The 26,669-nt window shown below is 42.2% G+C and overlaps 1 protein-coding gene across 4 annotated transcripts in view; it reads left to right on the top strand.

Moving 5' to 3' along the window:
• The window catches only part of PHEX (phosphate regulating endopeptidase homolog X-linked), a 209,933-nt gene that overhangs the window by 31,361 nt on the left and 151,903 nt on the right, over nt 1-26,669 (top strand). For all 4 annotated transcript variants that reach the window (XM_038587067.1, XM_038587065.1, XM_038587066.1 and 1 more), the window contains 4 exons: nt 13,307-13,393; nt 14,461-14,687; nt 23,480-23,548; nt 26,248-26,364. In XM_038587067.1, the coding sequence (XP_038442995.1) occupies nt 13,307-13,393; nt 14,461-14,687; nt 23,480-23,548; nt 26,248-26,364 (500 nt within the window). The remainder of the gene's footprint in view (nt 1-13,306; nt 13,394-14,460; nt 14,688-23,479; nt 23,549-26,247; nt 26,365-26,669) is intronic.

Genomic DNA, 26,669 nt, shown 5'->3' on the forward strand with positions numbered 1-26,669 from the left:
TCTGTAGACGTTTTGAGTGACCATTTACTGGCTGTGCAGCCAACTTGTTTCAAGGGCCCACTGTGAGAACTGCTCGCTCAGGTTCCCACCAGGGCAGGCCGTGACTGTACCTGACTGACAGGTTTAAGATGGATTCCAATTTCAGAGATATTAAGAAGCGGAAAAAAAATATGCTGCTTAGAACAGATGAAATATGCTATGTAAATTGTATTTCCGATAATCCAGCCTCCCCAGCTGCTCGACACATCCACCTCATTTCTGTGCTTTAAACAATACTCAGTGAGATTTGCATGACGTTCCCACCTCTGTATTCCTAGGTTTTACCATGCAGTGGCGTCTAAGCAAACACCCCCCCTTCCCCCTTCGACTCTGGTATGCAGCTACAGAGCCAGACTGTAATACTGTTCTTCCCAGCCTTGAGGGTGTACATGAGTCACCTGGGGATCTTGGTAAAGTGAACATTCTGATTCGGTAGGTCTGAGAAAGGATCCAAGAGTCTGCACTTCTGACAAGCTCACAGGTGATGCCCACACTGCTGGTCTGGGGACCCTGTGTTGAGTGGCCAGGCTTTAGGATGTCCAAGGACATGGTATGTCACTGAAGAGACTCACCTCTTCAGGGGTGGTCTTGTTTTTTCTCCATTTATAACTGTGATTTCCATTAAAATCTATATATTAGATGGGACGCCTGGGTGCGCCTCAGCGGTTGAGCATCTGCCTTTGGCTTAGGGTGTGATCCTGGGATCCAAGATCCAGTCCCATTGCAGGCTCCCTGCGGGGAGCCTGCTTCTCCCTCTGTCTATGTCTCTGCCTCTCTCTCTGTCTTTCATGAACAAATAAGTAAATCTTAAAAAAATCTATATACTAGAAATGTCCTTATATTGGGTCAAAACAAAGATTTCTTAGGACAAAAAGAACACAGGAAGTTTGTGTGTATTGTTTTGTGATTCAGGGAGAGAGATTTCTTCCCCTTAATTTGTTTTCTGAAAGATTTGTTCATTTCGTTTTCCCTTGCCTTCCTCCTCAAAAAACTTGGGCAACTTGAATTTATTAGGAAATCTGCATGTAATTGCAGATTAATAACCTACCCATTAATACCACATTAGTTCATTGTGATTAATAGCATCTCTTTGAATGCTTAATGAATTAGTAATGATGGACTATTTGCTCTAAAGTGTCAAGAGAACATTCCGTGTAAAAAGGCACTACCCATAACAGGAAAATTAATTATATGCTGGTTGGAGAATAGCTTGTCACAAATAAGAAATGTTTGTTTGGAAAGGCTCAGTGGTGTTCATATTTACACAATGAGGGGTATTTTTAAAACATGTATGGGCCTTTTAATTTAGAAAATGAGAAGGTCTTTTATTTTCATCAGCAGCTGAGGTAGGTGTGGGAACCGTTATTTCTGAGAGAAACACGCAAGTATGTGCTGGTAGACTCACAAGTCTGCTTCCTACAGTGGTCATTTCGATTAAGTCCCAAATGAAACGACTTCTCCTCCCTGCTGTCTATTCTGAATTCCTAAGTTCACTTCCCCAAGGCCCAAACATTTCTTGTTACTAATTTTATTCCTTTAGCCTCTCATTTGTTTTCTCTCTGGTTCCTCACTCTAATTTGGTGCTGTTGGCCATCATTGTTTATTTCTGTCTTTGCCCTACATCCGAGGAAGCAAAGGTCAGGGGAATTATGTGACTAGCCCGGGCCAATCCAGCCATATAATTTGTCCCCCACAGATTATGGGTCTAACATTTCAAATGTCTCCAATTTTAACCCAGGCGGAAAGAGTTGCGTGAGCGGAGGCTTTGTCCAGCTGGTGCCTTTGAGGAAACCCAAGAAGCCCAATGTGATTGGAGCTCAGAGTTTAAAGGGAAAAGGGACAAAAGACAAGATTGAAGAGAGAGGAGGCGCCAAGAGCGTGCAGGCCTTGTAGGCCGTGTGAAGATTTTCGCCTCTGTCCCCGGGCACTGGGAGACCGTTTGTACATGTCATATTGAGGGGTGTGATGGCTTTTGCCAGAACACACTGGCTGCGTGTAGAAAATGGCTTGATGTGTGGAGGCCAGTTCAGAAGGCCCTGTCGCGCTGTTCTGTTTTCTAGCTTGGGATCTGAATGGAAGGTTGAGTTTGTCTTCTTTCTTAGAGAGAACCCCAAGCATTACTGGGTATTCTTTTCTCTGTGTTCTCCTCAGGTCAGTGTGCAGGGCCATTGTCTCTTCTCTGTAGCCCCTGGTCTCTTTGAACTTAGAAATGTACTTTGCCTGGTACCTCCAGGTGGTTCCCCAGAATCCGCTGCCGAGGCCACAGCAGCAGCCGGTGGGCATGGAAATTTCCTGTCTTCCTGTTAGCCCTTTCACTCCTTTGGCTTCTGTCAAAGGTGCTGTTGCTTCTCCTCTTTGGGATAGAGAAGAGAAGAGAGCCCAGTTCCTAATCCCTCACTGCTAGAAACCCCATTTAAGGAGGACAGCCTGGGGCTCCTGGGTGGCGCAGTTGGTTGAGCGTGGGACTCTTGATTTCAGCACAGGTCATGGTCTCAGGGTCCTGAGGTTGAGCCCCACATCGGGCTCTGGGCTCTGTGCTGAGCACAGCGTCTGCTTGTTTCTCTCTCTCTCTCTCTCTTTCTCTCAAATAAATAAAGTCTTTAAAAAAAGGCAGCCTTTCTTGACCACACACTGTAGTTTGAACAGCTGGGAATAGAACCTCTGCTACTCTTACCTCCTCATGGAAGGTGGGAGTGAAAACAGGGGTTAGTTGGGAAGTGGCTTTTTAAACCTATGTTTACAGTGTTTTGATGCCGCTTTCACAGATGAGGGAGGAATTGTCAAGTCTAGAGCTCAGATTTTTTAGGATTTGAGGGATGCAATATTTATCCCACTCTTCCTTGCCGTAGGGTGTGGTATAAGCTGGAGTTGAAAATAGCTGTCCTGTATTTTTTTTTCACTTTGGAAGTCTTCCTGGCATCATGTAGTTTTTTTTTTTTTGGGGGGGGGGGTTGTTTTGCTCTTTGAACCAGTGAATCAACCCTCACCTTAAACCCCTATTGCATTTCACCTTTGAGAAAGGAAATTTTAAAGCTGTGCTTTGCAGAACTGAGGAACTAACTTAGACTTAAAAGGGGCAATAACACAGAGAGCGTCTATAGAACAAAGCAAAGTAGTGCTCTCCTTGGAGAATGGTGACGTTTAATTAAAAGGAAGCTGTTGGGTGAGGAAATCGGCAATCAGCATTGACTTTGAGTGGAATGGGGAATGGGGGAGGAGGGAATCTGGGCTGGCGATGTTTCCTGGGATCATAGGCATCAAGAAGGCCTGTTCAAGTTTGGACACCACTGGTTTAGACCAGGACATGATGTAAAGTCAAGCCTTAGGGACCAGCCAGCTTTGTCCTGTCCTAACATCACTAGGCTTCCGTTCCCTGGCTAGCTAGGTGCCTCAGGAGTGTGTCTCCCTGGTTACAAATGGGGTGACAGGGCATAGTGGTAGATGGCTCAGCACGGAGTTGGTGCACGACTTCAAAAACATGTCTCAGTGTCACCAGGGAATGCCTTCCAGTTAAGATTGAGAGCTCCATTAAAGTCCATGAGGGCATTGCTGCCTCAGGCTTAACCACTTGGGGACCTTGTTCTCACACACAAAAGCGACTTGCACAGTTTTGCTGGGTACCTGATGGTTGAATGAACAGGAGTTAAGAGACCTGAGCCCAACTCAGAGATCTAACCTTTACTACCTGAGTTTCCTTGGACAGGTTCTTAGGGTCTTCTCAGGAGTGGAGTAGAATGGGATCAGTGATACATGCTTCTTAGGGTTTGTGGGGGATTAATTGAGGTCATGTACAATACACCTGGCACAGAGCAGGTGTTTGATAAATGAATGCTATCACCACTGGGTCCTTGGATGTTCAGGACTGCTCAGGAAGGACCCCTGCCAGGGAAACATAACCATGAATGACCTTTCCCTTATAATGTTAAGATGCTAGAAAGTGGCAGGACAAAATATGTAATTAGGGTTTTTAGTATAGGAAAAAAAATGAAGATGGATTTTAGTGACTTTAAATTCACCACAGGCCTTACATTGAATTATCTGCTAAGATACAAATTATCTAACTAGGAAAGCTATTTTTATGAGTTAAAATATCATATTGGCAGGTTCATTGTAATTCTATGCTGTCAAAGAGTAATGTTAAAATTTAGTTTAAATTATTTTGAAGTGTAACCCTGATAAGTGTAATCCTTATAAATTCACTTGTAAGTGAACATAATAAAAGAGTTACCTTCCATTAGACTTTTGTAAGTCTGGCAGTTTTATAAAATCGATTTCATTATGGGCAAAGAGGTCTTTTGTGTTAAATGGGGGGATTTTTATGTTATTTGGTAACCCATGATTTAGATTGATGAGTTAGAGGTTGTTAGTGCCCCTAAAAATAATCTCTGCCCCTTTTTCTTAAGCTGATGCCAGCCAACAATTATCATTTATAAGATGATGATAAAAAATGAACAGAGAAAAGGATTCTGACAGTTTCTCTCCCTATATTTAGGTGGGAGTTTCCCAGAAGAATGAGAAATATCAGTTCTTATTGTCTTTTCAGTGTGTCAGAAAGACTCAGGTAATCCCATGCTTGACTGGCTCTGGGCGGCGGAACTGCAGAGTTGGGTGTCACACCGTTCGTGAGGGCTATGGGATCCACAGACCATGACTTAGTTAACTTGAATTTTATTTTTTAATGAGAATAACAACGGGCTTTGCAAGCTGATTTAGAGTCTCCAGGTCCAGCTGCCTAAGAGTTTAATACCCATGCAGTGTGAGTTAGAAAAATGAAATTTCTCAGTACGGTAAATAAACTGAGGAGCCTGGAAACCAAATTGAAGTCTGTAGCCTGGAAAATCAACAAGGACTAAAAATAGTAAGATTAGAGGTGACAGTCTACCATGGACCATCCAAAGGTGGTTTTTAAGTACCACCAGAGGAGAAACCAGGCCATGATATAATAGGTTTAAAAATATATATATTTCTAGAGAATGTGTTTGTTATGTTGGTGTGGAAGGGCATACCTTCCCTTAGAATGTGGATTCGACTTTCCAAAGCTTTGATTTTTCCTGTTTTTCCTTTGAGCTAGAATTAAGAGGACACTCTCCCTGATTTCTGAGGGAGAAATGCTGGCATAATCTACCAAGAGATTGAGAATTCACCTTGATGACACGTGACATGAAGGTTTAGGACGCAGTTACTGTTTGCATTAAGCAAATCAGGCACATGGCTTCAGCATCCATTGGTCTCTTAGCAGGTAGACTGAGGATCCCCTTTAGAACAGGCACAGAGAAGGATTGCAGGGTTGGGAGAAAGAACACAAAAGAGTGTGTTTTGACAGACTTCCTGTGCCCTCGAGCCATCTCATTCAAATGGCATCAACTCAGCACCAAGGTTTTTGGTAGGTATTTGCTCATAGGCCTGAAACTTTGTGCATATGAAATTTTTGAAAACAGTGTTAGGTGAGAAGGTCCTAAATGTTGTGGAAACTTCAGATGACTGGCCTGAGCTGCATGGGACTGTTGTGAGCTCTTGACTTACCAGGGACTGCCAAGTCTTCAGGAGTCTGGTCCATCCTTCAGAATTCTTTCTCCTGTTCCAGATCCCTCAGTAAAAGCCCTTTCTCAGCAGGAGAGGTGAATTGAGTAAGGTTGGTGGTCCTGTCTCAGCTTCTGAGCTTAAAGGAAGTTGAGTGCCAACTAAGTATTTACCCACAGATGAAGACTAGGAAGTGGGTGATTGAATTCGAGACCACTGGTATGATGAAACTTAGGCATCCTAAAAACTGGTGTTCATGAAAACTGATGAAGTAACTCTTGGATTTCACTGTATGATACAGAGACTGGGATGGGAGAGAAGGAGATTATGGATTTTGCATAATTGGGGCGTTGCTGATTATAACGAGCAATGATAGAAGAAGTCCAACTTCTCACAGTTCCTTTTTTGTTAGATGAAAAACTCTCAGACTTAACTTTTTCAGGAATTCAACTCTGCAAATGTGGACTGAGCACCAACCATGCTAAGCAGTAGGCCCTGGCTGATCAAAGATGATTGTGACCCAGCCCCTGCCCCACAGACTACTCAGTTTAATGGAGGCTAGCCATTGTTAATGCCAGTTTTATGTACCAAGATTACTTTTTACGTCACAGTACTTGGGGCCCAATGATCAAAAATACTTTCATGAAAATTCTCCCTCGGGTTGTCCCTGTGAGCCAAGCTTATGTTACAAAGGCATGGCTGTCCATGAACTAGAAACTAGTTCTACATGGATTGTAGATCTGAATGTGAAACAATAAGGATTCTGTAAAAAAACAGAGGAGAATATCATGACCTTGGGACAGGCAAAGTCTTCTTAAATGGGACACCAAATATGCGAGCCACACACAGAATAAAATGGGGAACTTGGATTATATTAAAATAAAGAATTTTGGTTCATCACCCAATGATGCCATGGTGAAAGTGAAGCTGATCCAAGGGGAGATTTCACAATACTGCTATTCAACGAAGGACTTGGTGTTGAATATATAAAGAAATTCTATAAATCAGTAAGAGAAAGGTAGATTACCTAGAGGTAGGGGACATCGACTTGAGGGAGCACTTCCTTAATGAGAGTATTTGTGGTCTTGATCAGAAGTAGTGACTGGAAGGGAGCACAAAGGGCTTTTAGGGCTCTGGTCATAACATTGGTTACGTGGGTGTGTTTACTTTGTGAAAATCCTTCAAATTATGATCAGTGTACCTTTCTGTATGTATGTTATAGTCTCATTAGAAACACATGAAAATTTCTTCAACACAAGAAAATGCCTTGTTGAAGAAGAGGAATGCGAACAAAATATTTGTACAAGGTTAACACTGCAGAATATCCCTCTTCGTGGGGCGTTGTCTCTATGGTGGAGAACATGGGACTCGGCCAGGTGGCTCGGGCAGGTCCTGTTTGTGAAACAGTCCTGTACATGGAGCGGCCGTGTCTCGGGTTAGCATGTGGCCTTCAGCTACCAATAGCCTGAGAAAGGAGGAGGAAAAAACATTTAGGGAAAAGCACGAGAAACAGGCTTGATTACTTGAGCTTTGTGAACGGCTGACTGGGCCCCCATTGATGGATCACTTGGGTGTCCGGGCATTGACAGAAGGAGTTTCTTTTTTTTAATTTTTAATTTTTAAAAATTTTCTATTTTATGTTTTAGAGATTTTATTTATTTGTTCATGAGACACATAGAGAGAGGCAGAGACACAGGCAGAGGGAGAAGCAGGCTCCACGCAGGGAGCCTGATGGGAGACCCGATCCCAGGTCTTCAGGATCACGCCCTGGGCCCAAGGCAGGCTCTCAACCACCGAGCCACCCAGGCGTCCCGACAGAGGGAGTTTCTTTGCGTTCAAATGTTTGCTCTTCACCACAACCCTGGGAGATAGGCACTGTTATGCTCCAGATTTACAGATGAAGAAACTGAGGCTTAGAGAAGTGATATAATTTGCTTACTTCCAGCTAGAAAGAAGCAGCAAGTGGCAACTGGAAACCACTTCGGTGTGATTTGAAAGCCCCACCCCCTTGATATGTCTATTTTATCTGTTTATGAGAAAAACAGTTTTATTTGATTAAGGCTAATTTAGAGAAGAAAAAAATACGTAATATGGGTTATGTTCAAATTGGATGATCAGAAGCATTTAGAAACTGACTCTGTAGTCTCAGGTTTGTCACACTAGAGATTTTTATGAACTGGAGCTTTCCTTTTCTGTTGTGACATGGTTAAGAATACCCAGAAACCTCTACCCAGGCGAAGGTTGAGACATTGTCCAAGAAGCAACACAGATGATGATGGGAATGCCCTTGCGTGGGTGACCCAGGAGCCCTTCTCAGTGCGTTAGGGACATTTTAATAACCTGAGTAATTGCCTTTGATAGGCAGGCTTTGTTTTCTGCTCATTAATTACTCTCCAGGCTAGACTTTATTCCTCTTACCTCTAATTCAAATACAGAGATACATAAAATGGATGCTGCCAACTGATTGCCACATCACTGTCTGCATATCAATGCTCTCCTGCCTGCTTGGGCATGAGGAGGAGAGACGGGGAAAGGGTATGACAAGTAACCCGTGTAGCTGAATTTGTTTTAAAAGCCATATTCTGGGATGCCTGGATGGCTCAGCGGTTGAGCCATAAATGAATAAATATCTTTATTTATAAATAAATATAAATAAATATTTATATGTAAATATTAAACATATAAATATATAAAAGTATTTATAAATTAAAATAAAATAAAAATATTTAAAATAAAAAAAAATAATAAAAGCCATGGGCAGCCCGGGTGGCTCAGCGGTTTAGCGCCGCCTTCAGCCCAGGGTGTGATCCTGGAGCCCCGGGATCGAGTCCCGCGTCGGGCTCCCTGCATGAGGCCTGCTTCTCCCTTTGCCTGTGTCTCGGCCCCTCTCTCTTTGTGTCTCTCATGAATAAATAAATAAAATCTTAAAAAAATAAATAAAAGCCATATTCTAGTATGGAAGCCAGATTTTTTAAATAAAAGATTTTATTTATTTATCCATGAGTGACACAGAGAAAGAGGCAGAGACACAGGCAGAGGGAGAAGCAGGCTGCCTGCAGGGAGCCCGATGCGGGACTCGATCCCAGGACCCCGGGATCACGCCCTGAGCCGAAGGCAGATGTTCAACCACTGAGCCCCCCCCCTGCCCCCGGTGCCCTGCAAAGCCAGAGTTCTGACACATACAGCCATTCCTCACCTTATTGGACTTCCCTTTACTGGGCTTGGCAGATCCTGCAGTTTTTACAACCTGAAGGTTTGTGGTCACCCTGCATTGAGCCTATGTATTTGGTGCCATTTTTCCAACAGCAGTGTGGTCCCCACTTGATGTCTCTGTGTCACATTTTGGTGGTTCTTGGAATATTTCAAACCTGGTCATTATTTTTCTATTTCCTACGGTGATCCGTGATCAGTGAGCTTTGATGTTATCGTTGTGATTGTTCCGGGGCACCACGAACCATATACAGATGGCAAACTTAATTGATCAATGTTGTGTGCGTTCTGACTGCTCGTCGACTGGCTCTTTGCCCATCTTGCTCCCTCTCCTCAGGCCTCCCTATTCCAAGATGCGGCAATATTGAAATCAGGCCAATTAATGGCCCTACAGTGGCCTGGAAGTGTTCAAGTGAAATCTCTCACTTTAAATCAAAAGCTGGAGGTGATTAAGCTTAGTGAAGAAGGTTTGTTGGAAGCTCGGGCTCTGGCACCAGGTAGCCAAGTTGTGAGTGCAAAGGAAACATTCTTGAAGGAAATGAGAGTGCTCCCCTAGTGAACACACGAATGATAAGGAAGCAAAACAGGCTTATTGCCGATCCGGACAAAGTTGCGGGGGGTCTGGACAGAGAGTCAAAGCAGCCACAGGATAGAGACCTTTAGGCCACAGCCTGCTTCAGAGCAAGGCCCCAACTCTTGAATGCTGTGAAGGCTGAGAGAGGGGAGGGGCTGCAGAAGCAAAGTCGGAAACTAGCAGAAGTTGATTCATGAAGTTTAAGGGGAGGAGCTGGTGCCATCATGTAAGGGGAAGCTGCCTTTATCCAGTTACCCAGACATCCAAGCTCTCCGGAAGACCTAGCTCAGATAATTCATGAAGATGACTACACTGAACGTTGTAGATGGAACAGCCTTACTTGGAAGAAGATGCCACGTAGCACTTGCATAGCTAGAGAGGAGAAGTCAGTGCCTGGCCTCAAAGCTTCCAAGGACAGGCTGACTCTTGTCGGGGGCTAATGCAGCCCTGGTGACTTTACCCTGGAGCCACTGCTTATTGATCACTTTGAAAATCCTAGAGCCCTTAAGGGTTAGGCTAAACCTACCCTGTGCTCTCTAAATGGAGCAGCAAAGCCTGCATGACAGCACATCTGTTCACAACATAGTTTAGTGAGTATTTTAAACCTCTTGTTGAGACCTACAGATCAGAAAAAGAGGTGACTGCACCTGGTCACCAACTCTGATGGAGATAGATGTACAGTGAGATTGATGTTGCCTTCATGCCTGCTAGCACAACATTCACTCTGCAGCCCATGGATCACGGAGTCATTTTGACTTTCAAGTCTTATTATTTAAGAAATAGGTTTTATAAGGCTATAGCTGCCACAGATAGTGATTCCCATGATGGATATGGGGACAGTAAATAAAAAACCTCCTGGAAAGGATTCACCATTCTAGATGATGTCAAAAGCATGTGTGATTCATGGGAAAAGGTCAGAATACTGACACTCACAGGAATCTGGAAGAAGCTGATTCCAGCCCCCATAGATGACTTGAGGGGTTCAAGACTTCAAGGGAGGAAGTAATTTCAAATGTGGTGGAAATAGCAAGAAAACTAGAAGTGGAACCTGAAGATGTGACTATATTGCTGTCATCTCATGATCAAACTTGAATGGATGGGGAGTTTTTTCTTATGGATGAGCAGAGAAAGTTTTTTTTTTTTCTTTTTAAGATTTATTTACTTATTTGAGAGAGAGAGCATGAATGGGAAGGCAGAGAGAAAGGGAGAGAGAATCTCAAGTAGACTCTGCACTGAGCACAGAGCCTGATGCGGGGCTCGATCTCATGAGCCCAAGATCAAGACCTGAGCCAAAACCAAGAGTCAGACGCTTAACCAGCTGTGCCACCCAGTCACCCCAAGTAAGTAGTGTCTTGAGATCGAATCTCCTCCTAGCAAAGACACTATGAAGCTTGTTGAAATGACAACCAAGGATTTAGAATATTACATAAACTCAGTTGATAAAGCAGCGGCAGGATTTGAGAGGATTGACTCTAATTTTGAAAGAGGTTGTACTGTGGGTAAAATGCCATAAAACAACATGTCATGCTACAGAGAACTTGATCCTGAGAGGAGGTGTCGGTCTATGTGGCAAACTTCATTGTTGTCTTAAGAAATTGCCACAGCCCTCCTAGCCGTTGGCAACCACCACCCTGATCTGTCAAAAGTAATCAACATCTAGGCAGGACCTTCCACCAGCAAAAATAATATTGTTGAAAAACTTGTTGGAAAACTCAGATGATGGTTAGCATTTTGTAGCAATAAAGTATTTTTAAAAAATAATTCATGAGAGACACAGAGAGAGGCAGAGACATAGGCAGAGGGAGAAGCAGGCTCCCCACCAGGGAGTCTGATGCAGGACTCGATCCCAGGACCCCAGGATCAGGACCTGAGCCAAAGGCAGGCGCTCAACCGCTGAGCCACCCAGGTGCCAGCAATGAAGTACTTTTTTTTGAATTAAGGTATTACATTGTTGTTTTTAGACATAATGCTATTGCACACTTAATAGAATACAGTATAGTATAGTGACTTTTATATGCACCAGGAAGCTAGAAAATTCATTTGACTTGCTTTATTGCAATATTCACTTTATTGCAGTAGTCTGGAACCGAACCCATGATATCTCTGGGGTATGCCTGAACTAATTACTGATACTTGTGCACAGTTAAGGTTTTGGGAATGCCCTACTTAGCATCACATGTCCTCTTTTTACCTTCTGTGATACACACACTGTCTTGGGTACACACTCAGGTACATATTTACTATTTGAGTTCTTTTGTTCCCATGGCTTGTTTTTAGTCCTCAGGGCATTCTTGTTTGCAATCTGTGGAGTGTTTATAGCATTGGAATAACATCACATCCCTAAATAGAATTTGGATTATTTACTTCCAAATGCATCTCCCCAACAATCTAGTGACAGTAGAAAGGGCACATGATTTGATTTGAATAGAACTTATATGTGAGTATGGTTTTAGAGCTTTCTGCTTATTAAATAAAAAACAAAAACAGGGACGCCTGGGTGGCTCAGTGGTTGAGCATCTGCCTTTGGCTCAGGGCATGATCCCAGAGTTCTGGGATCGAGTCCTGCATCGGGCTCCCTGCAGGGAGCCTGCTTCTCCTGCTGCCTGTGTCTCTGCCTCTCTGTGTGCCTCTCATGAATAAATAAATAAAATATTAAAACAAAAACAAAAACAGAAACAAAACCAATCTTCCTTCTTGTCCTTGGGGCTACTTATCCTGCTTTTATTGCTACGATAATACACAAAAAAACACCAAACAAGTTGAAACAATTGAAAACGCCCACGTCCAACTCAATTTATTTTATTTGGATCCGTGTAGTTATATGGACTTCTTTGATGTCCAGGTGCTCTGGACAGGAGCTCTGGACTGCATCATTTTTTGAAAGGTAGGACTTCTGGTGTAGAAGTAGAGGTTCCTCTTCAGGGAATATGTAATTATTTATTAATTTGATTAGCACTCTCCATTGTGTCTTGAAGCTATTCAGAGTACTGTGGGAGCATCTGTTGTGCCGTCATTTGGAGGCTGCTAGGTTGTTTCAGAAATAAACTCCAAATGCCTTGACAACGGCAGTTTGACATAGCTCGATGCAGGCAGTGCCACGGGGCTGCACGGGGATTCTTCATCCTGGCTTCATGTAGGTAAATTAATACAGTAAAGTACATCCAAGGTGTGTTTGGGGGGGAGGGTAGTTTTTATTGAGTCTTGCCTTTCCCTCCTCCTCTATTTAATAGTGACAGCTGTCATTTTCCAACTTCAAACAATAGCATCAGTGATGTTATAAATGGCAAATCATTTTCTGGGTGGGCTCATGTCTATGCTGGCAGCTATTTCATACACATGACCTCATTTAAACGGGCAGGACTCCACATGTGTAAATGGACAAGTTTTCAGGCAATTTGGGTAGGCTTTCCAATCTCGCCTCTCCATTTCCCGTCTAAACAACTTTTTTCATGTCCACAGCATGTTTATGCAACATTGAATAAAACTTCTAATGGGCAATTTCTTCCAGGTGACCTCCCTGAGAGGCTGGGCTGTGAAGAAATCTTAAGAAACCCGACCCTGATGAAATTGCCTCCTTTGAGAATATTACTCGGTGCAGAAACAAGGAACAGAATTCAGTTATTTTTGGTTCTTGAATAAATGAATTCTGTTTTTTTATGTAGGTGGCAGAAAACATTAACCCCTGCAGCAGGGCCAGTCTGAGTTGGAAATTAAACTTTTGGTTTCTCTGAATTAGGAGAACCTGGGAAAAGAGAAGGTTAAAAAATTTTTTTAAAAAAATTTGAACCTCAAGCAACTTAGACTTGGTTCTGCCATCTGTATATCTTTTATAGATGTGTCTTTCCCAGGGTTGTCTGTCTTTACGTTTGATTTTCTGGAGACCAAGACTGGGGTTATTGAATGACCTTTAACTTGGCACCATGTAGGGATGGCTACTAATGAATCCTTTCTTAATTTTCCTAGCACTTTTGGAGAAATCTATCAGTAGAAGGCGGGACACTGAAGCTATACAGAAAGCCAAAATCCTTTATTCATCTTGCATGAATGAGAGTGAGTAATAAAGAAAATAAATAAAATATTTAACACCCTATCCTTCTGAGAGTCTATTAATGTTTAAAGATATTGTTTAAGGGAAATGAGAACTACTAAGAATTCGATTAATGTTTAAAAGTGTTGTTTGAGGAGAGGAACACTTCTCAAAGACTGAATTTTGACTCTCCTTGTCTTAATATTCTATGGTTGATTTGATGCAGAAAATAGGAAAAGCATTTTATTTCTATGGCTTGGGTTTTTTAGGTATCAGTCACTCCATGAGAAACTTGGGGAGGGTCAGGAAGGCAAACCCCACTGTTTGTGGTACAGAAATAAGAATCCAGAGGCCCTGTCTGGTCTGAAAAGGAGCCTGGGAGAGAGGGCATTTGGGAGTGTTGCTGTATCCCATAGAACCTCACTGGGGTCTAGGAAAATCCAGATTCCCAGGTGGGCCTGGCTCCTTCTACTTCCCCATCAGCCTAACAGGCACCTTAGGTGGGTGTCTTTGGCCTATGTTGGCATCTTGGGTCTGATTAGAGTTAAGGTAACACTTGCCATTTAATCTGGTGTGTTTTCTCAAGAACACTACAGGAAGAAGCCAGTGCCTGTGGGAAGTGTGTTAACTTGTTTAGGATGTGGAGTATTATTTGGTGAGCTAGAAGAGGGTAGTAAAAGACGACAAAAGAGTCTAGAAGCATTATTTCACATGTATTGGGGGAGTGGTTGGTTTGGCTGAGTAGTTTCCTTTACTTAGGATTGTTCCTTAGTCTTCTAGAGTGTTCTCAGCCTAATATTGCTCATTGGGCTATAGTGAGCCCATCTTTTCTTGTGGGGAATACCTAGAAGTTTCCCTAGTCAGCTATCCTGGCTAGAAGACTGAGTTCAGGCAGTCACACTGAAGTGTGGGTCATAGACGGTCCTATGTCTGTGGTCATGCCCAATCCACGGCGCTTCTAACAGCTGAAATGTTCAGTTGGGGCCTTCTGGGGAAGTTTCTCTTGAGAAGATACACCTGCATTCTGGTTTGGTGGTTTGGTCATCCAGTTTGCAATTCTAACTCTTCCTTCGTATTTGCTCCTTTTCAGAAGCGATTGAAAAAGCCGATGCCAAACCATTGCTACACATCCTGCGGCATTCACCTTTCCGCTGGCCTGTGCTCGAGTCTAACATCGGTCCTGAAGGAGTTTGGTCAGAGAGGAAGTTTAGTCTTTTGCATACCCTTGCGGCATTTCGTGGTCAATACAGCAATTCTGTCCTCATCCGATTGTATGTGTCCCCTGATGACAAGGTGTCCAGCGAACACATTTTAAAGGTATAGTGAGGACTTGTTCATCCTGTTTGTTCAGTCCAATGTTAGCCTTTTGGGATGTCTTTCCAGAGAAAGAGAATCATCCTACCTTAGTGAAATCAGAGGATAAAAATCCTGTTAAACATTAGGATCTAGGATATTCCCCTTCCTCTCAGATTTGCAGAGTGTAAATCATGAACTAACCAGTTTTGTCAGCCTTTCAGGAAGCTGGTGTGTGAGTTTCAAGTCATCTCTGATCTGGCCCTCAAATATCTACTCTGAGCTTGTGTGGGGTCCCGAAATTCCAGTGGGGAGCAAGTTGCAAAGACTTTCTGAACTCTGCTCTTCCCCAAACCTCCTCATGACAAAGGAGCAACAATGAAAGACTCATCAGTGAAATAGCTTGACAAGGATTCAAATAACATTTCTCAAATTGTGTTGTGTTTTGATCCCACTGTATTTTTTGCTTCCACAGTTACTTTGACTAATAATGAAAATTTTATTGAATTGCTGATTTTTCTCCCAATTCCATTCTTTGTCAAAGCAGAAAATATTAGTGATATATTGATCATTACATCGTAGAAGTAGAAGTATAAAACCCATCGTAGAGTATATTACCCTCTTCTGCTGTAAGTCAACTTTTATTTTTTTATTTTTATTATTTTTTAAGATTTTATTTATTTATTCATGAGAGACACACGGAGAAAGAAGCAGAGACATAGGCAGAGGGAGAAACAGGTTCCCTGTGGGGAGCCCAATGCAGGACTTGATCCTAGGACCCTGGGATCCTGACCTGAGCCAAAGGCAGACGCTCAACCACTGAGCCACCCAGGTGCCCCTAAGTCAACTTTTAAAAAGCAACACCATGAAGTTTATTTTTTGATTTATACCAAGAAGCTAGCAATTTTTTTTTTTTCTGTGAAGGACCAGATAGTAAATATTTTAGGCTCTTTGGCCCATATGGTCTCTGTCTCACCTACTCAACTCTGCTTTTGTACCTGGAAAGCAGCTGTAGACCATATACCCATGAATGGGTGTGGTTGTGTGGCAGGCTGGCCGGCAGGCTGTAGTTTGCCTGGCTATAGTTTAGATAATGGAAGTCTCAGGAAATCTCTAGTCACCGGAAGAATTCCCATCTACTCAGGAGGAAATTCTTAGTTCCAGAGACAGCTGTATTTTCATGCTGGGTGAAGGAACAAGAGCATAGCACTGAGATAGACACTAATGCCATCTGGTAAGACATGCTATTCAAGATGCAGTGATACTATGTAATGATCCAGTTGATCGCCTCATGCTGATAGGTTACTCACTTTAAAAACAAGTATACCAGAATTTTAAAATATTTTATTTATTTATTTGAGAGAGAAAGAGAGAGCACACACAAATGTTGGGAGAGGCAAAGGGAGAAGAAGAAGCACGCTCCACCGCTGAGCAGGGAGCCTGGTTCAGGGCTTGATTCCAGGACCCCGAGATCATGGCCTGAACCAAAGTCAAGAGTCAATCATTCAACCGACTGAGCCACCCAGATGCCCCTGGGCGATAGAAGGTCTTGATTTACACACAGATAAGTAGTTGCAAATAGCAATCACTTCATTTTTCACCAATTTCTGGACCTACTCTAAGAATTAATCTCCTTAAACATTTTATTGTGGAAAATAATACAAAAATAAAAAGAATAATACAATAAAATCCCATGTACTCATCAACCTAGCTTCAACAATTGGCAATTTTTGGCTGTTCTTGTTTTATCTAACCCCTTCCTTTTTGGAAGGATGTTGGAGCATTTTATAACAAATCCAACATATAATGTCATTGCCCTGGTAAATCAGCGTTATCTAATGGATAGGACTATTTTTACAGCCAAAAAAGTAACCATAATTCCATAACATCTGACACCTAGTTCTTTTTTAGTTTTCCTGAGTGTCTCAAACATGTCTTTAAACAGTTGGTCTTTGATTCAGGTTCCAAATAAGAATGTCATGTACATTTGAATGATAAGTGGATTTTAATCTACAGCATTGTGAATTTGACTGATTTCAGGGCAACCTAATAGACAATGAGGGAAAATTCTTGCTTATAGGAGAATCACAGCTTAAAAAATGCAGAAGAAGAGGCATCTGGGGGCTCAGTTGGTTAAGTGTCTGCCTTCGGCTCAGGTCATGATCCCGGGGTCCTGGGTTAGAGCCCTGCGTCGGGCTCCCTGCTCAGCAGGAAGGCTGCTTCTTTCCCTACCTGCTTGTGTGGGCTCTCTCTCTGTCAAATAAAGAAATAATATCTTTTTAAAAATGCAGGAGAAAGAATAGAATAAAAAGTTACCATTTAGAGATCGTCTGGGTGGCTCAGTCAGTTAAGCATCTGCCTTGGGCTCAGATTGTGATCCCAGGGTCCTGGGATCCAGCCCCGTGTCGGTCTCCCTGCTCAGTGGGAAGCCTGCTTCTACCTTTCCCTCCCTCTGCCCTTTGCCTCTGCTCATGCTCCCTCTCTCACTCTCTCTCAAATAAATAAATTCTTAAAGTTATCACTTAAAAAATTTCTAATGAGATAAACGATCAAGGCAGCTACCATCTATAGCTGCTAAAACCATTCGGTAAATGGTTGATGGGGGAAAACTAATGATAGAGAGATCACACTGACATCAAAAGAACCCACTTTTGGCTACAATGGTAGCCTTGTTCAAAGTGGGGAAGCCACATTTTATATACCTTCGGATACCAGGCAGTGGGAGGTATACACCATCACCAATGATGTCCTGCTCAAAGGAAAGAAAAAAAATGAACCTGGATCTAATCAAGCCTCTAGTCTTAATATCAGCTTACAGGAAACATGGGGGATAGAGGAACACAGTAACCAATTTTTAACAGCTTGCCTTGCATACTTGATATTTAATTAAACAGACCCTGGAAACACTGGACTGTCAATGATAGAATAGTCTCCAAATATGAGGAGGCACTCATGGACTTACTGCTTTCCTTTGCCAGCATGGTAACTTGTTCCAAACTGATGTGTTTGAGCACAGCTTGGTACTTGAGTGCAGCACACGTTTGCTTTAGTTACGTCTCTGTTTGTACCACATTATGTGAACGAGTAGTCACACACCTGAATTAACAAAATAGAGCTACAGTCTTTGCAATCATGACACGGTAAGAGGTTGTTCAAGCTTGTGCCTAGATGTGGTAGGAGAAGCTTTCTTCTGAGATCTGCATAAAACCCAACGAACCTGATGACAAAAAGTAGTGTATTGGTGACTGCCAATGATGTAGAATTTGTGAACGTTGCTTTTATTAGAAACAGTTAAAACTTTACAGAGTTTGATTAAATATTTCAAGCCCCTGGAGCACCTTTTAAGCTTCATGGAGCACAGTTTGAAAACCACTAGCATAGTGGTAAAAAGAAGAGGTTTTGGTGTTAAAGAGACTAAGTTTCATGGTTTGGCTTCATGATTGACTCAGTGAATATCTTTGGGCAAGTTGCTTCACCTGACTCTCATTTTCTTCATGTGTATTGACAGGTGAATTAGAATGTGCTTTTCACTGTTGCTGTGAGGTTTAAATGAGAGGAATTTGGCGCCCGTTTCCAGGATAGATACTGGCACACAGTAGCACATGACAAGAGGTGCCCTTCCCTTAAAGCACAACAAGGCAACTGGTCAGAAGCATTTGGAGAACCACTTGGCTCTCTTCAGTTTTGGTACCAACATAGCTCTGGGATCTCAAGTTCACGTGTGGGAAATAGGCAGTGTCAGCTTCATCTCTGTCTGAGCTCCACGCCGCCCTGTAGTGGGAAGCTGAACCCATCTAGGCATCTCCCCACCTTCTCTTGGCCCATTTGCTAGCCTTCTCCTGGGGTAGTGGGAGATCCTCCACTCATCAGCGACTTGTTTCTGAGAAGAAAGCCCTTACCCCAGCCCTTGTAGGCTCTTCAGGTATGTGTCTGCTGGGGCCCCGAGCCTCCCACGCCCTCTGAGATCCTGCCACTCTGGAGGGGCAGTGACTGGCCACTCTGTTCATGAGGAACTTGGACGTCTTTGGCTGCCTAGGAGATCTTCTTTTTGCTCTGGGAGAACTTTTTCTATCCCCAGACTCTCCTCTCTCGATGTACTTAGTCTTCTTTTTTCCATCACATGCCACTTTCTTCAATGTTTTTACTTTTTCTTTATATATATATATATATATATTTATATTTATATTTATATTTATATTTATATTTTATTGGAGTTTGATTTGCCAACATATAGCATAATACCCAGTGCTCATCCCGTCAAGTGCCCATCACCCAGTCACCTCATCCCCCCGCCCACCTCCCCTTCCACTACCCCTTGTTCGTTTCTCAGAGTTAGGAGACTTCTTTTTTCCATCACACTCCACTTTCTTCAGTGTTTTTACCTTTTCTAATCCCATGAATCACGGGATTAAGAGAAAGGACTCTTTTGGGGAAGGCACAGCACTGCAGCAGTCTCTTCGGGTGAGCAGGTGGTACCTTCCAGTGGGCACAGGTGTCTCCATGCCAAGGACAGGCAGTCTGGTGAGCGCACAGTGGTCCTCTGTCGAGCTGCCCTGTGGCAAGATGGCCCAGGATTTGCCCCAGGCTGAGATGGGAGAAAGGAAATTCAAAAATACTGGACACAACAGAAGTCAACACCCCCAAACATAGTTTGCTACATGTGTTTGGGTTTATTTTATGTCAGGAGATAACAGGAGTGAGGACTTAAGGGACAATAAAGGACTTGAATATAAAGGATCCTGAAAAAACATTTGGAAGACCAGGTAGTCTCAGTATATGTTACTGAAACAGTGACTTAAAGTCATCAATAAGTGGCCTGCTTTTTGTCTGACTTAGAGCAAAATCTGTAAGGATGACAAGGAGAGACCCTCTTGGAAATAAAGTTTTTCTAATTGCTTTGTCTTTTCTTTTCCTAAATCATAATTTGTCAGATGTTTCTTTTTGTGTTATTGCTTTGTTTCCCAATCTGAGGTTTGTTGCAGTTAGAGAAAAAAATTCATCTTTCAGTTCAATATATCAGATTTCCTAAACACATATTTTATTTCCTACTTGGGATGTTTGGGTCATTTGTAAATGCAGGGATTAAAAAACCTCCAATAACAAACACAGTGTCCTAATGTTGGTCTCTTGAGAAAGTCTTTTGCCTCAAGGGTTTGTATGCTTCTAAAGAGTGTTAGTTGACAGACCTTACTCTGTTTCGTGTATTTAAAATGTTCCCTAGAAACCATAACAATGTGAAGATTTAAAAAAGGTCCAGTAACTTTACTTGAGTCATCTAAACTTTTACAATAAGTGGATTTAACTTCATTTCATTAGAGAGAAGCTTTGGCTTTCTTGATATTGTCTACTTAGTTTCCTTTCCTATGAGACTGAAGCTCTAAAGCTTGCTCCAAGTTGTCCAGATCTAATTGAAAGCCAAAGCATCTTAATCATAATATTGTGTTTCATGATCCTGGATTACTTAATTTTTGGAAGAAATGGTGGTAGATTGGGAGTTTTAGTAGGATGAAGCCAGGCTGGCTTATGACTTGGTTGTTTGGGGCCAATTAGAGAAGATGGTTGAACACAACACTTTAAGGATTTTAGTAATACATGCAGGCAAGATGGATGTTATGAAAATCTCTTTTTTGAAACAAGAGCAATGTTTTTCCTTGAATTTTTCATAACATCATGAACTCTTACCTTGGCCTTTGTAGAATTTGTTGCATATGAAAGAGATTTTCGTGGAAAACTGTGATCCTATATATATCTTACGTATTAAAAAAGAAAATATTTGAGATTATAGTAAAAGGACGAAGAACTAGTATAGATACATTAAAAAGAGTTGTATAAACTAATGATATGGGCATTTAGGATTCAGTTTTTACTCAGATGCTACCAATTTTTGATTTGTTACTTAGATTTTCTATATTTTTTATTTGACTTAACTTTTTTCTTTGTGAATCAGATTTAAAATTAAATCTGCTTTTGGGATCCGTTTTATTCAGTTTTTAGCGAGTTGCTGAAACTCAAGGAAGAACAGCTATAGATTTAGAGAAGGTTCTAGAGCTTAAAAAATACTTATTTTAATTTACATATGGTGAAATTAACTTTTTGTGATGCACGGGTCTATAATCATTTTAAGTAACCTTAAAGCCCCAGCATGGGGCTTGAACTCATGACCTTGAAATCAAGAGTTGTATGCTCTTCCAACTGAGCCAGCCAGGTGCCCCAACGGGTCTATAATTAAAAAAAAATTTTTTTATTCATTTGAGAGAGAAAGAGCACATGCGCGAGAGCACAGGCAGGGGGGAGGGGGCAGAGGGAGAGGGAGAAGCAGACTCTCCGCTGAGCAGGGGGCCCAATGTGGGGCTCAATCCCAGGACCCCAGGATCATGGCCTGAGCTGAAGGCAGATGCTCAACAGACTGAGCCACCCAGGCCCCCCATCAGTTTTGACAAATACATGGAGTCATGTAATCACCGCCATAGTCAAGAAATAACAGTTCCATCACCCCTCACAGAATTACCTCATGTTGCCCCTTTGTAGGGCATCTACTTTCCTCATCCTTAAACACTATCCTCTGTCCCTGTAGCTTTGCCTTTTTTAAGAATGTGAGTAAAACCTGCCAGTTGCACGTACCAGTAGCTCATTCCTTTTTATGGCTGACTAGTGTTCCATACTGTATCCATTCACCAGAGGAAGAACATTTGGGTTGTTTGCAGTTTTTGGCAATTATGAATAGAATTACATGCAGGTTTTTGTGTGAGCATTGTTTTTATTTCTCTTAAATACCTGGGAGTGGGATTGCTGGGTCATATGTAAGTGTGTGTTTAACTTTTTAAGAAACTATCACACTGGTTTCTTTTTTTTTTTTTTTAATTTTTATTTATTTATGATAGTCACAGAGAGAGAGAGAGAGAGAGAGGGGCAGAGACACAGGCAAAGGGAGAAGCAGGCTCCATGCACCGGGAGCCCGATGTGGGATTCGATCCTGGGTTTCCAGGATCGCGCCCTGGGCCAAAGGCAGGCGCCAAACCGCTGCACCACCCAGGGATCCCATCACACTGGTTTCTAAAGTACCTCTGCCACTTTGTATTCCCACCAGCAATGTGTGAGGGATCCAGTTTTTCTGCATCCTGGACAGCTTTTACATTATCAGGTTCTGTTTGTTTGTTTTTGCCAGTCTAGTGATACAGAGTGGTGTTTTATTGTTTGTGACTTACGTTTGCCTTTTTAAAAAAAATTTAAATTCAATTTGCCAACATATAGTATAACACCCAGTGCTCATCCCGTCAAGTGGACTTACGTTTTCCTAATTATTAGTGCCATTGAGCATCTTCTCAGGCACTTACTTTCCATCTTCATATCTTCGCTGGTGAATTCAGATTTTTGCTTGCTTTTAAATTGAGTTGTTTGTTTTCTTACTGTTGCATGTTGAGGGCTCTTTACGTACAAATCCTCTTTCATGTATGTGATTTTCAAATATTTTGACTCTGCAGCTTGTCTTTTTATGCTCCTGACAGTGTCATATGCAGAGCAAAGTTTTTCATGGTGATGCAGTCTAGTTTCTGTTTTCTTCTATGGATCATGATTTTGATATCACGTCTAATAGCTCTTTGTCTAGGGGCACCTGTGCAGCTCAGTTAGTTGAGCATCTGCCTTTGGCTCAGGTCATGATCTCAGGGTCCTGGGATGGAGTGCCAAGTTGGGCTCTTTGCTCAGTGGGGAGTCTGCTTCCGTCTCCCTCTGTGCGCGTGTTTCTCTCTCTCTCTCTCTCTCTCTCTCTCTCTCTCATTCTCTCAAATAAATAAATAAAATCTTAAAAAAATAATTCTTTGTCTAACCCTAGGTCACAAGAGTTCCCCCTTTGTTTTCTTCTAGAAGTTTCATAGTTTTATATTTTGATCCATTTTGAGTTAATTTTTGTATAAGATGTGAGGTATGGGTCACAGTTCTTTCTTTCTTTCTTTCTTTCTTTCTTTCTTTCTTTCTTTCTTTCTTTCTTTCTTTCTTTCTTTCTTTCTTTCTTTCTTTCTTTCTTTCCTTCCTTCCTTCCTTCCTTCCTTCCTTCCTTCCTTCCTTCCTTCCTTTTTTTCTTTCTTTTTCTGCATATGGATGTTCAGTTGTAGCATCTTCTTCAAAAACAGTCTTTTCCCTTTGATTGCCTTTATGATGCTGAAATTGTTTAATTCAAGAAATTATGCTATACTTTTCCATGATCATTCTAGCTATTTAGTTGTCTGATTATTATTTGTATTTTTATCACCTGCCCTAAACTTTCCAGAGAAAGTTCTAAATTTTGCAAAGATTTCTCAAAATTATCGTTTGAGTCCTTTAAAATAAAAAAAATTAATGCAGTACACTATGTTAGGGGTAGAAAATCTGGTTCAACTCTTTCCAGGTTGGCATTTTGTAAAATACTGCAATGTGAAGAATACTGGATCTGGTAATGCCAGACAGTGGTTCTCCTCTGAGCTCTGCCCAACTGTGTTACTTGGAAAAGTCACATGATTTCTCTGGCTTTTGTTTCTCCATAAGAAGGGGGAAAACCAAATCATCTCTGAGACCTATTTCAACTCAGATAGCTTTGATGCTACTCAGTGATTGTAGAACCTCAAAAGGGTTAGAATCCATGAAACAGGGGCGGGTCTCTGACACTTTATAATTTCTGCCATTGCTGACGTATTTACTTGCGTGTAGCTCTGAGTGCAGTGAACTGTTTCTGTGATGGTGACAGAGACTCACACTATGGGATGCAGATTTCATGATTCTCCTTAGAGTGGTTGGTAAGAATTTCCATAACAAGCAGAATACTTTCTGTTTTGTTTCAACAGCTGGACCAAGCAACTCTCTCCCTAGCTGTGAGGGAAGACTACCTGGATAATACCACAGAAGCCAAGTCTGTAAGTTTTACTCACATTCACCACGGTGCCTTTTCAGACTGTTGTTGGGTTCATAAATTGTTCTAAAATTCCTGACTTTTTACTGGAAATGAATGGTGTTGCTATTTGATGCCCATATTTCCAATGCAGGAAGCAGAGGCCTTTTATTCAGTCAGACACACGGCACTCCCTGTCTTCTGGAAGTCTGGGCATCAAGGCTCAGTGCCCTCATGATCGAGTTGGAGAGGCAGCACACCCAAATGAAGTGACCAAAACTGAGCTTGCAGCCTTTCCTCAGGACTGTAGAGAGCTCACTGTACATTGCAGAAGTAAAGTGTGGGGATTTGACAGGGTTGAAGTAGTCAACCAATGGTTCTCAAATTGTATAGCTTAAGAATCATCTGGGAACCTCCTGTTAAATGTCGATTCTTGGGCTGCAGCCCAGGAGAGTCCAATTTAGGAGACTTGAAGTGGGCCCAGGAATCTGTTTTCTTAACAGATGCCACAGGTTAATACAAGGTTAATGAGAACCAGATGGGATCAGTTCCGATAGACTTCTTGGGTTGGCTGGGAAACCTAGTAGTTTCCTGGAGATTGCAGTAGAGCTGCTTCATTCCTGACACTTTCAATTCATTTCGGAAACATGGTTGAACTTCCAAAGGAGCCTCAGACCCAGGGGACTCTTGTCTAGGAGTTCACTGGTTTCTGGGCCAGCCTAAGAAAGTGGGAACTTAGACGGGGAAATGTTGGGTCACAGTGGAAGTCCCTGCTCCTTTGATGATGCTAAGCCCTGTATCTGGAAGGTTCTGGGGGGCAGGAAGCTGGGTAAGATCTTAGGCAACTTTCTGGATGAGGACACTTATCAGAGAAGGCTGGCGTGTTTGTATGGTTGAAAGCAGGTAAATGAACTTTTGCCAACCTGTGGGCACCTGTGTTTCTGTTGGGGTCACCACCCTATCAGCAGCCAGGCTTCAAATCCTCCCCACCCCCCATCACCAATAAGTCAAGTCCTGTGGATTCTACTTTCAAAATCTCTGGTTCATCTTGTCCCTTCCTTCTGTCTTTCCTGCCCTAGATCAGATCCTTGTTAACTCTCGCCTCGACTACAAGTAGCCTTTATTTATTTATTTATTTATTTCTATTTCTCATTTTATTTTATTTTATTTTGATATAGCTCCCAGCATGCTTTTTCCTTAGAGGGAATTCAAGGCCTCTTCATGCCATGATGCCAGAGCATGTTTGCTGCCTCATCTACTTGTGTTTTTTGCTCAATAAAGGCAGCTTGCACACCTCACAGGAGGACTCTTCACTGCCCCTGAGCCTGTCTCCTCCAAGTGCTCTGTGCTGATTTCTCTAGGCTGGAATTATTCTCTACTTCTTGAGAAGCAGAGTTTCCAAACACTTGGTAGCTTTGTTAAGGAACTTATTTTGGTCTCTCTAATGTTACAGTTAGTAATTACATGTTTATCTCCCTCACTGGATCACACACTGAGAACCAGACTCATGCACTATGTAATTTTTCATCTGTACCCCTCATAAGCACAGAATGCCTAGCGAGACATCTTATACATGTATTGATTGAACAAATAATTTCTTAAATTGAACTGGGAATTGCAAAACATTGTTTCTAATTAAGACTATTTGCAGGGGTGCTTGGGTGGCTCAGCCAGTTAAGCATCTGCCTTTGGCTCAGGTCATGATCTCGGGGTCCTGGGACTAGAACCCTGTATAGGGCTCCCTGCTTACTGAGGAGTCTGCTTCTTCCTCTCCTTCTCCCTCTCCTTCTCCCTCTGTCTCTTAAATAAATAAAGTCTTAAAAAAAGACTATTTGCAATACTTACTGATTAAAAAATATTTATTAAGGCCCTGCTATATGAGAGCACTGTTTATGTCTCGAGGTCATAAACAGAGCAAGGAGAGCATGTAGAATCAAGATGTATGTTAGGAAATCTTAGTGGCATAGCATAGCTGTGAGATAGTTTGATATGTGGTGTATTGAGCTCTCACAAATATATCTGAAAGGAGAGGAGACCTCAACAAGATTCCACAGTTCCCACACAGTAAGGTCCCTCTCCCAATGACATGTGAATAGCCTGAAGATGGGTTTATGAACATGCAGGGAGGAAACTCTGTATTTGCTAGGTTTCTCTTTATCATCTCTCTCTTCTTTTTTTCCCCCCTGAGTAGTGAGGAGAACTTTGTAAAATCCATACAAAACTGAGGAGGCATAGGGCTGCAGTCACTGGTCTTTTATTGCTTTGTGTGAAGGTGGGTAGATTGAGCTGGAGGAGAATAAATCACAGTTTCCACTAGTCTTCATGGATCATGCCTCCTGCTTTTAGCAACAGTTCTTTCCCATTATTTTATTAAAACTTCACTTGCCTGGAAAGAGGAGTCTGACCTTTAACTTTCTATTCTGGGCTCATTTGGTGATGTTTCATGTATCTATAAGATCACTGGTTGCCAGAAAACTAGTTCTCTTGATCCTTGGTGGCTGGTGTCTCTGTCTGTCATGGAAACAATACCCAAGTAGCTGGCACTCCTCTTTCTCCCAAAGTGGAGGCGGGCGGGTGGCTTTGCCTGATGCCTGAACCATACTTTGAGTATAGAGTGGAAACCAAGAGCATTTATTTCCACCTGCTGTTGTTGCTCTTCTCTGTCCCTGAACATACTTTCTAATAGGTTCTTGTCATGGTCACTTGCTTCTTTATCTCTTATAGTATCGGGATGCCCTTTACAAGTTCATGGTGGATACGGCTGTGCTTTTGGGAGCTAATAGCTCCCGAGCGGAGCATGACATGAAATCAGTGCTTAGACTGGAAAGTAAGATAGCCGAGGTAAGTCTTCATGGAAAATCACCTTCTTTTCTTTTCCTTATTTTAAAAGAAGTATATCCTGAGTGAAAAAATATATATAAATTGCATTCTGTGGCATTGTCCTGTAGAACTCAGAATGTCCCCCTGGGCAGTAACAGGGAGAAGGCCCATAGGCTGTGGCCAGAGAGCAGCATCAGGGACACCCTTTGATTCTATTTTCCTAAAAAAACTTCTGTGTGGTTCCTACAGAAGAACAGTTAGTTACTAAATCCATATTGATTTGGCTAGAGTGGAAGGTCATTTTTAATCTAGTTTGCTCTTTATAC

Source organism: Canis lupus, chromosome X (assembly GCF_011100685.1).
Source record: "Canis lupus familiaris isolate Mischka breed German Shepherd chromosome X, alternate assembly UU_Cfam_GSD_1.0, whole genome shotgun sequence".
Taxonomy (NCBI): Eukaryota; Metazoa; Chordata; class Mammalia; order Carnivora; family Canidae; genus Canis; species Canis lupus.